The 11,506-nt window shown below is 34.8% G+C and overlaps 2 protein-coding genes across 2 annotated transcripts; both read left to right on the top strand.

The window, feature by feature from the left end:
• Positions 1–2,157: 2,157 nt before the first annotated feature.
• LOC131659888 (uncharacterized) lies at positions 2,158–2,856 on the top strand. Its single transcript, XM_058929008.1, has one exon. It carries the CDS (start codon positions 2,158–2,160, stop codon positions 2,854–2,856), a length of 699 nt encoding a protein of 232 aa, XP_058784991.1.
• Positions 2,857–3,636: 780 nt separating this feature from the next.
• Positions 3,637–5,746, top strand: LOC131657322 (pectinesterase-like). Its single transcript, XM_058926733.1, has 3 exons — positions 3,637–4,261; positions 4,354–4,683; positions 4,792–5,746. Exons 1-3 carry the CDS (start codon positions 3,727–3,729, stop codon positions 5,484–5,486), a joined length of 1,560 nt encoding a protein of 519 aa, XP_058782716.1. The 5' UTR covers positions 3,637–3,726; the 3' UTR covers positions 5,487–5,746.
• Positions 5,747–11,506: the final 5,760 nt, after the last annotated feature.

The following is an 11,506-nucleotide window of genomic DNA, read 5'->3' as shown; positions in this document are numbered from 1 at the left end:
AACTTTCATAAGAATGGAACTCAAACCCAACTAGACTGAATTTTAGCTCTAAAGGCGATGTTACTCTTTAAATTATTATTTTCTAAACAAAAGGATATTATTCAAGTTTTTCAAGAGATCCAAGCACTTCAAATTTCAATGGTTTTTCATCATCAAAAAGTGGGAGAATGTGAAGTCAAGACTCTCCATCTTTTTTGTTATGATGAAGACAAAGTAATAATCAAATAATCATGATAAAAGTATGGAAAAAGCCTCAAGTGCATTTAATCAAATCAAGTACTCAAAATTCATCATGTGTGAAAGTTCAAGAACACAAACACTTGCTTTGAAATTTAATGATCACAATGATGTTAAATTGCTATTGAAGAGGTGATTTGTAATTTGAAATTTCATGTATTTATATGAGCATAACACCTTTATGAATCATGGTGAAGTCATGAAAAAATATCATGAAAAAATGTCGATTTAAAATGAAAAGGTTTCATGAAGAGTGCATGAAAAGGTGTTAAAAAGTTTTTTTTTAAACGTACATGAATTTTTAAGTCGGTTTAAACGGATACCTGACTTAACAAGTTCGCAGCAATTTTGAATTTCAAATGATTATTCAAATTTCAAACAGCATCATGTTTTGTTAAGTCAGTTACCCAGACTTGAGTTAACAAGTGCTGACAGCATTTTTTTAAAAAAAAGTTTTTTATGAATTTGACTCAAAAGATTTTTATGCATGATAATTTGTCTAATTATTTGAACCAACCTAATGCAACATCAATTGATTTATCCACGTTAATAGATTATATTTGGAAGTGATTTAAAATGATTCAAACATAAAAAAATAAAATAAAATAATATTTGAAAGTGATTTAAAGTGGTTCAAATATGAGAAATAAATTTTACAATAGATGATAATAAAAATAAGCATTTTAAAATGGTTCAAATATGAGAAATAAATTTTACAATACATGATAAAAAATAAGCATTTTAAGCATTTTAACATAGATGATTTATGCATGCAAGTGAATTATGGAAAATATTGAGCACTGATTTATCAATATGAATGCATGCTTATACCTCAATAAATCAAGATCAATGATAGTCTTCAAAATATAATTCTTGAATTCTTTGATGCTAGCTTTCACACGTGATGAATCTCGAGTACTTGATTTGATTAAATGCACTTGAGGCTTTTTCCATACTTTTGTCATGATCATTTGATTATTACGCTGTCTTCATCAAAACAAAATAGATGGAGAGTCTTGACTTTATAGACATTCTTCACTTCACGGACGATACGATAATCTTTGGCAACGGGGAAATCCAGAACCTATGGAGTTTGAAGGCTATTTTTAAGGGGTTTGAACTCATGTCGGGCCCTAAAGTGAATTATGGTAAAAGTAACATTTACGGAATTAACTTGAGTTCTAGAATTTTGGAAATGTCGTCGGCTTTCTTGACTTGTGGTATATGTGTGATGTTGTTCAAATTTCTGGGCGTTATGGTTGGTGATAACCCGAGGAAGGTTGGTATGTGGAAAGAAGTGATTAAGGACTTAGGAGAAGATTGGATAAATGGCGTGGGAGAAGGTTATTGTGCGCCTAAGAAAGTATTAAGTGAAATAAGTCGGATTCAAAGAAGGTTTTTGTGGGGGTGGATGGAGGTAGACGTATTAATTGGTTTAGTTGGCGTAACGTGTGTAAATCGAAAGAGGAAGGATGGTTGGGCATTTGAGAGGTTGGTAGTATGAATGTCACGCTGCTTATGAAGTGGAATTAGCGCATCTTAACAGAGGAAAATGCGATTTGGTCGAGTTTGCTAAAGTATAGATATACTAATTCGAAGGTCAAGATGTTCGTAAATGACAAGAGTGTTATTTCAAAGGGTGATTCTATATGGTGGCGTGATCTAATTTTGATCAACGATTGTGCTGGATCGAATGGAATGTTTATTTCTGAGTTGATTAATTGCAGGGTTCAAAATGGAGAAGATATATTATTTTGGTTCACCCGATGGGCGGGGAATTAATCAATCTCGGAAGCTTACCCGAAGCTTTATGTGAAAGTTGCTAATCCTTTTATGGTTGTCGCGGAAGTAGGATGGTAGGAAGGGTCGGTTTGGGTGTGGGACGTGGGTGGGTGGCTGAAACATCAGGAAGACGACGACATGGTACTGGTGGAAATGTTACTAGATCATGTGCAGAAGTTCTGCAAAGTTAATCATGGTAGAGACGATTGTTTCTGGGCCATGGATGAAGAAGCAGGTTTCTCCGTTAAAGCTTGCGCCGAAGAATTTAGGAAAAGAGGTACGGTAGTGGGGCTGCAGTCTGATGTTTTAAGCAAACTGGGTTTTATGTGGAAGCTCAAAGTACCCTCTAAAGTTAGTATTTTTGCTTGGAGGTATATTTTGGGAAGGTTACCAACAAGAGATCAATTGAACAATAGACGTATTTTGGTAGGAGACAGGGATTGTTGTTACGCTTTCTATTTCAACGCTATGGAGAATTCCAATCATCTCTTCGTGTCGTGCCCTTTTACTAGTAGAATTTTGATTAAAGTAGGAGATTGGTTGGGAAATTTGGTCACATTGACGAATGTTGAGTTAAGGAGTTATGTGGATCACTTCGATAAAATTAAGGCGATAGATGAAAGATTAACTGTAGAAGTTATTTGGTTAGCGGTTTTGTGGAACTTGTGGATGATGAGAAATGCCATTTTGTTCAATAGTTATATTTTTAACTTTGACGAATGCTATAGTGCTATTGTACTCGTTTCTTGGAAGTGGTTTCGATTAGTTAATGTTTCTTCTACGGCTTATAATTTTCATTTTTTGAACACTTTACCTCTATCTTGTATAAAGAGGTAATTGTTTCGGTTCGTGTATCTTTCTTGTGATTAATATCATTACTTACTGGAAAAAAACAAGAAGCTAAAAATACTCAAATCTGCAGCTTCAGAACGAAGCAATTATCTCTCAACTTAGAATTCACTTTGAAAATCCAAACGATCAAAAGTGAATCCTTCATCGGTGATTTACTTATAATGGTTGTAGAAAAACGAGAAAAAGTTTTTCTCATCTTTTCTTTTTTTTAAGATGATTTTCTACTTTATTCTCTCTCTTAATCCTAAATTGACACAAATAAAATAGTATATTTGAGTCTTTTGCTGCCTAAGAATGGAGTCAAACCCTACCAGACAGAATTCTAGCTGTAAATGAGATGTTAATCTTTAAATTATTCTAGCAAAAGGATATTATATACAAATTTCTGTAACAGCATATACATGCATATAAAACAAACACACAACTTAAGCCAACTCAATACTCCCATAAAAAAATATTCACTTTTCATATAGTCAGTCACAGCCGCAAATTTCCCATTAATGCATTTATAAGTAAGCTTAAGAATATTGCTGTGTGGATCCAGACACTTGTTTTTCTTGCACACGTTCAAGTAATTAGCCTTCAACTTTCTGAATTATTAAGTAATACAATTTTTTCTACTAGATAATATTTTATATCAATATTCAATTAAACCTTTCTTGCAATTACATTAATAGTTTGTATCTGTGTCATTCTTCATTATAACTTTCAATTCACTCCACCTACAAAAAAAAAATCATCAATATATATACACATATCTAGCTTTAATTCTCATAAGTCAATACCAAATACAAATCAACAAAGTCATCATCTTATTATTTCTAAGCACTTCAATTATAATTCTTCATTAGAATCATGGAAATCTTTGGAAATATATTCTTCATGCTTTTATTATTTTCTTCTATTTTTTCAATAGTCTCATCAAGAAAAGAACCTTCCTCAAACAACATAGATTGGTGGTGTAACCAAACACCACACCCTAAACCATGCAAACACTACACAACTCAAATGAAGAGTCATTTCAAAATCAAACATAGAGTTGATTTCAGAAGAATGCTTGTTCAACAAGCCTTAGAACAATCTATTTTCATGCAAAAGGAATCGCAACAAAATTCGTCGGTGAAACATAAAATTGTTCATGGTGATTGTTTGAAGCTATTCAAAAACACAATATTTCATCTCAATCGTACACTTGAAGGATTAAACAAAATGTGTTCACCAAATGATGCACAAACATGGCTCACAACTTCTCTCACAAACATTGAAACATGTAAAAATGGAGCTTTAGAACTCAATGTTCAAGATTTCAATTTCATAGTTCATAACAATGTCATTGAGATGATAAGGAACACCTTAGCCATCAATATGCATTTCTTGAAACACAACAAAGGTAATATTTTTTAAAATATTTAGAATATTATTTTTAAGTATTTATTCAACTATGATGCCTTAACTAACCGAAATTTCTTAATGTGTATATAGAAACCGGTGAAGGGTCATTTCCAAGTTGGTTTTCAAAGCATGAGCGGAAGCTTTTGCAATCTAAATCTTCACTAAAGTTTAATATTGTGGTGGCAAAAGATGGTTCGGGACAGTTTAAGACAGTGCAAGCTGCTTTGGATAATGCTGCTAAGAGAAAATATAAAGCAAGATTTGTGATACATGTGAAGAAAGGTGTTTATAAAGAAAATATTGAGGTTAATGTTCATAATGATAACATTATGTTGGTTGGTGATGGAATGCAAAATACCATAATAACAAGTTCTAGAAGTGTTCAAGGAGGTTATACTACTTATAGCTCAGCAACAGCGGGTGAGTTATATTCATTTTTCTATTTGTAATTTTTCGTATCTATATATTGCGTTTATCTTTTATAGATTTGAAATTTTAAATAATTAGTCTTGAATGATTTAACTCCAGGTATTGATGGACTTCACTTCATTGCGCGTGATATAACCTTCCAAAATACTGCTGGTCCACACAAGGGTCAAGCAGTGGCGCTACGATCAGCCTCAGACTTGTCTGTCTTCTACCGATGTGCCATATCAGGATATCAAGATACTCTCATGACTCATGCACAACGTCAATTTTATAGACAATGCTACATCTATGGCACCGTAGATTTCATCTTTGGCAACGCAGCTGTGGTATTCCAAAATTGTAATATTTTCGCGAGAAAACCTTTAGATGGTCAAGCTAACATGATCACAGCCCAGGGCCGAGGCGATCCATTCCAAAATACTGGAATTTCATTCCACAATTGTCAAATTAGGGCTACCTCGGATCTAAAACCTGTTGTCGACAAGTACAAAACCTACTTGGGCCGGCCTTGGCAACAATACTCAAGAGTTATGGTGATGAAAACTTTCATCGACACTTTAGTGAGCCCGTTAGGTTGGTCTCCATGGGGTGACACTGATTTTGCTCAAGATACATTATATTATGCAGAGTACGAAAATTACGGGCCTGGTTCATCAACAAAGGACAGAGTTAAATGGCCCGGTTATCATGTGATTACAAGCCCAAATGAAGCATCAAAGTTTACTGTAACCGGGCTTCTCGCAGGCACGTCATGGTTGTCTACTACTACTGTGCCATTTACATCTGGTCTTTGATCATAATTAAGTTAATTATTGTAGTTAATCAATTATTTGTAACCAAATTCACTGTTCTTGGGATAAGAACATATTCAATATTCTTTTGACACTTGTTATAAGAATGTTTTCTGTGAAATTTGAATCCAAATGAACTTCATGAGAGAAAACAAAGAAGACATTTAACATGATAGAATCTGTTCTGCAATCCAAGGAGTTCAATGAATTTGAAAGAATCAACTTTGAAATTGTTCTATGAAGGTAATATTAGTTAATAATAATACTAGCTATGCAATATTACTCAAGAAGTATAGAGTATGTGTAACACTTGTTATGATCAAGGTTGTTAAAATTTCGATTTAAAACCTAAATTCCATAGATTTTACGTTTTTAGGTCAGCATTTCGTGTTAAATCGCAAGTAAAAACTTTTTTATGTAAAATCGTATTCCGGAACGATTATAAGTGATTTAAATCATTCTAAAATCGATAAAATCGTGTAAGATCTTGTAAAATAGTTGGATTTTATTCTTTGACCTGATTTTTTTTGTCACATTCATATCTTGGTTATAATTTTCTCTATTGGTTTTTTAATTTTATTCACATTCATATCTTGGTTATAATATTAAAGAATCTTTAATATTTGGAGATGGATTTAATCAAGTCGAATATGTTTTAATTTTATTCACATTCATATCTTGGTTATAATTTTCTCTAAGTTGAAGATGAAGATGAAAAGATTTGTTTTTTGTAACTTGAAAAACTTATGAAACTATTGTTTTTTTATAATCTTTTGGATATTACTTTTTATAATCTTTTTTTATAACTTTAATATAATTTTAATATGTGGTAAACTCTATGATTTTACGTTTCGATTTTACCTAGGTAAAACTAGTCAAGGTAAAAACTCGATTCTGACAACCTTGGTTATGGTGCATGTTTTGTAAGACCATGTACAATAGTTTCAACACTCAACACCCACTTTTTCAACTCCCAACACTCCACATCATTTTCTCTTTCTTCCACCTAATAACTCAACACTCATTCAACTTTTACCCTCTCCAATGGTTTTTCACTCAACACCCTACCCCACCACTTTTTATTTTCATATTCTTATTTAAATTTTATTTTTATTTTTATGATTACATAAAATTACAATTATCGATTAAAATTAAATTAAAATAATAAATACTTAACAATTTATTTTTTAATTTTTTGTAATAAAAATAATAAATACTTTATTCAGCCATTCATCTGTTGCCACGTGTCCCCTGCGTCAGCCTCAATTGTGTTGAGTTTTCTCAACACCTCTCTCTTCCAGCACACACTCAACACCTCTCTCAACACCCATTGGAGGGGATTTTGCATGTTGAGTTCAAACTCAACAGACCCATTGCACATGGTCTAAGAGACATTTGGTGTTTAGCATTGAAGGTGAATGATGGTGTAGTGCATGAGTAACACTTCTTATGGTGCATGCTTTGCAAGGGAAACTTGATGCTTTGCATGGAAGGCAAAGGACAAATACCTTCATGCATATAAGGCACATTTGGCTTACTTCTTCTATAAATAGAACCATGAGCAAAGCATTTAATACACACCACAAGAGTATTCCAATATTGAGAGAGAAAAGCATTACAACCTTGAGAGAGTTTTAAGAGAATCAGAGAGACTTCTAGTTAGTGAAATTCTTGGGTGTAATCGGGTTTTGAGTAGTGAGAGATTATGAGTGTTTGTAAACACTTTGTGTAAATTTCCTTTTTCAATAGAAAGATTTGCAGCAGCCCGGAGACGTAGGCATATTTGGTCGAACTCTGTTATCAATCTTTGTTTTTTATCTCTTTTCACTAATCTAACTTTGGGGAAATTCGACAAAGTTTCCTAACAACTGGTATCCGAGCTTTAGTTTGTTATCAACGATCCTAAGGAAGTCATATTCAAGTAGAAGCAATTGCCACAGACGAAGGAATGGTGAAAATTGAAAAGTTCAATGGTGCTGACTTTAGCTTTTGAAAGATGCAAATAGAGGATTATTTGTATCAGATAAAACTCTATCAACCTCTCACAAGAAAGAAACCAAACAAAATGAAAGATGATGATTGGAAGCTTCTCAAAAAACAAGCTCTCGGTATTATCCAATTGTCATTGTCTCGTAAAGTTGCTTTTAATATTGCAAAGAAAAGACCATTGCGAGTCTTATGGAAGCTCTTACTAGCATGTATGAAAAGCCACCAGCATCAAATAAAGTTCATTTTGATGAGGCGGTTGTTTGCGTTACGGATGGAAGAAGGCACTTCAGTTGTTCAACATCGACACAACTTAGTAGATTTCAGTTTGAATCATGTTTGACGATGAGGTACGAGCATTGATACTTATGTCTTATCTACCAAATAGTTCTAGTGCTACTTTCACCGTTGAGAGTAGCTTGTTGGGAAGTAAAAAAGTTAAAGTTTGATGATGTTTGTGATTTGGTTCTTAGCGGATAAGTCTCATGTATATACTGATGCCAGATACATGTACATGTGTTGCTGATCTTCACCATATCTTTTGAGCATTTGAGTGTGGTGCATTGATTGTACTATATAATACACTTAAAAATGTGTCGGTGTTTAAGATGAGATAGCTTGCCAATTATATGATTCTATTTCAAGTATAAAAATTTATTATGTCTTATTAATTTAGTTTTTATTGCTGACATTTGCTATTTTGTATATGTTCTTATGCAATGTTTGATATACAAGCATTCCCAGTACATTTGTGTCAAGTGTGTTAGTGGTCTTACCGTCAATGGCTCAGCACTAGCCAAGAGATGGAGGGTTAAACATTGACATCCAGACGATCATAGGAGTACAAAAGAAGGATTAATGCAATGATTGTAGACGATGTCATCTAGATGTTAGACGATGGGAAATTATCTAGAGGGGGTGAACATATCCCCAAGTTTAAAAAACCAGATTTTAACGGTTTTGAAAAATTTTAAACTATTGCGACGGAAGTTTGATATTTAGATCAAAAGCCGTCTAAATCGAACCGGTTATTGGAAACTTAATTATGCGCAACTGTCGCACGCTCGCGAAAAATGAACAGAGTCGCCACCAATATATTTATCCCATAAGGGAAAGGAATATCAGAAAACCTAACAAAGGAAGGAACAGGGTCTTGCGACCAGAGAATCAAGGTACGGGAGTCGGTTACGCGAGGGGAAGGTGTTAGCACCCCTCACGCCCATCGTACTCGATGGTATCCACCTATGTTTGTTTCTATCTAAAGGGTGTATAACTATGTCTATGTCTAAATGCGAAATGAATGCAAAATGTAGGGAAAATAAAGAATTGTACTCGCACGGGCCCTACCCCGCTGCCTACGTATCCTTTTCAGGAATCAGAGTTACCGTAGCTCGGCTAAAGATTTTCTGTTTGTTTTTGTGTTTTTTAGTTGGGCGGCGTTAACGCTCACACTCTTGCACAAGGGGACAGCCTAGGATGCAATGGAGCGGAGATAACTTGCCCTTAAGAAAAGAAGAAAAAGAGAGATTGGTTTGTGTCTTTTAGGGTAATTCCATGATGACGAGAACCCACTACAAGGTCTCGCATCACTTCCTTACTTTGTGTTAAATCTGATCATTCATTAGGTTTTTTTGAAGTGTTTTTGGTTGGTGTTTTTTATGGGGATTTTAACTTTGTGACTTAGATCATACCAAAAAGAGTTTTGTTTTGCATATTTAGAGAACGCACATCGAGGCCTACGCCACAATCGTTTCTCTAAATAACGGTTAAGAAATACATCGAGGTTTCACACCTCAATCATTTCTTCTCCGCTAAGTAAAGGAGATACAAAAAGAGTTTTTTTTTGTGAATATTTAGAGAGTGCACATCGAGGCCTACACCACGATCGTTTCTCTAAATAACGGTTAAGAAATACATCGAGGCTTCACACCTCAATCATTTCTTCTCCGCTAAGTAGGAAAGAACATACATCGAGGCCTACACCCCAATCATTTCTTTCCTACTATGAAATGTAGTAACGGTATGATCTTCATCGATATTTATTAAGTATTTTAAGAGTTGAAAAGAAAAAGAATGAAGGAAGGGAACTATTTCTAAATCTAATCTAAGTTGTCTATACCAGGAAATCGAAAATAATAAAAGAACTATGCAATTTATTAACAAAAACTATACATGGAATAGGTAAAGGACAATCAATACGCGACAAATAAAATTGAGAATTATAGCAAACAAATGATACTCATAAGCACACATGCATCCATTAATTCTATGCAAAAAAATCGGGACTAAAAATAATTCCTAAGTCTATTAGAGAGTTATTTACAAAGAAGTGTTAATCCAAGGAAATTCAAATGTATTGTGAAGAAAAAGACTTATTAAAAGGACTAAAACAATTAAGAAAAATCAACAAAATTTATGACAATTATTCACACACTCTAAAATACCCAACATCATTTTTTATACTTTTATTTGGTTTAAAAAAGGACTTAAGAAGCAAAAGAAAACAAAATTTACAAGAAAAGAAGTTTGGACTGCCTGGGGGTGCATTAGTAGTTTCTAAATGAGCTAAAACCATGTTAAATGCATTCTGGGCCAGAAACAGGAGGTGGAGGAAGCATGGGCGCGTAGAGGCCCAATCCAGGCATACATGGTGCGCCAGCAACGGAGGGGTATGATTCAGAAACGATGAGAAGGCCCAAATGCATGGCCCAACTCACCTCTCACTTCTTTCCATTTTATTATTCAGCCTGTAATCATTCTTCTACCATGTGGTTATTGACATGTAACGTGACATCAAATATTAATAATAGCATATCAATTGGTCAAGGTACTTTAAATCACTACATGACAAAATAAACTCCCAGCCACTAGGATGTTAACATCTCCATCCCCAATGATTGCACTAAGGATAAAACGGAATAAAAAACCAGTCCCTAGAGACCAATGGGTTTGCGCCACCTCAGCTGCTCGGAAAAGATAGAAAAAGAACAGATGCCGGAACCTACTGTTCCGGTCATCTTCTCCGGCACAACCTTCGCCGGAAAAACGAAATGTCCGTGAACTTCGAAGTCTACCACCTCCTGACTCAAAATTTTCCTCTGAATCCAAATCTGCACTCAGTTTTCTTTAATTCTTTCCATAAAATTCGGACTAAGCACATTTTCAAAGCCCTAACTTTGAACAACTTCCATTAGAACCTAAACTAAACACATCATCACGATTCTAATCATTCATAGAGTTAGGAGCAAGCAAACTCTACGTTCCAATCACAGTTATTTTGAGGAAGCCGAACCTACTCATCAAAGATATGAAAAACGCTCAAGATCGCAACAAGAATGCTCCATGATTTACCACATGTGATTTACGATGCTAGAGGAGCTAGAGAATCTAACCTGAAGGCGTTCTTGATTCGGAATTATGCAGAGAGTTCCACGAGCTGTAATCCGATACCTTGAGCTCTCAATGCTCCATCCTCGGCGATGATGATGTCGACTTTACCGAAGCTTTGGATTCGACCTCTGAGAAATGAACTCGGAGTCTTGTGCTTGTTGGAGTAGAACTCAGATCTGCTTCTTTGCTTCGCACTCGTTACTGATGATTGGGAATGAAGATTGAAGGACTATGTTGCCATGGTGTTGCTGCGAATGGAGATGATCAATGGGAGGGATGAGGTTCCATGAAGAGTATTGAAGGTTGATGAGGGAAGAGGTTGGTGAAGGTGGTGATGGAGCACCATGGAGTATGAAGAGTGGTGGTTCGGTTATGGAGGTTGAGGTTTGTTACAAAATGTAACAAACTTTGAAGGAGAGTGGGGAGAGAGAACCGAGAGCGAGGAGAGAAGTGAGGAGAGAGTTTTTGAAGAAAATGGAGAAAAAAATCAGAGTGTGTTGTGAATGGAGTTGTTTATATAGTGAGGTGGTGTTGCATGAAGAAAGTGTATCATGAGTGTGGAGCTTATAGCTTATAACTCTCTCCAAACTTAATGAACAAGTTGTATGCATTTGAGGACTGGTTGCATGGGTGACATGCAGTTGATT

The sequence above is a fragment of the Vicia villosa genome, linkage group LG3 (genome assembly GCF_029867415.1).
Source record: "Vicia villosa cultivar HV-30 ecotype Madison, WI linkage group LG3, Vvil1.0, whole genome shotgun sequence".
Lineage (NCBI taxonomy): Eukaryota > Viridiplantae > Streptophyta > Magnoliopsida > Fabales > Fabaceae > Vicia > Vicia villosa.
Note: the sequence above shows the minus strand (reverse complement) of the source record. Positions and strands in the feature narration are given on the sequence as shown.

Coding starts and splice junctions, on each gene's coding strand:
- LOC131657322 (XM_058926733.1), top strand. CDS start 3,727: ATGGAAATCTTTGGAAATATATTCTTCATGCTTTTATTATTTTCTTCT. Junction 4,262..4,353: donor TTTCTTGAAACACAACAAAG/GTAATATTTTTT, acceptor ATGTGTATATAG/AAACCGGTGAAGGGTCATTT. Junction 4,684..4,791: donor TTATAGCTCAGCAACAGCGG/GTGAGTTATATT, acceptor ATTTAACTCCAG/GTATTGATGGACTTCACTTC.
- LOC131659888 (XM_058929008.1), top strand. CDS start 2,158: ATGGTACTGGTGGAAATGTTACTAGATCATGTGCAGAAGTTCTGCAAA.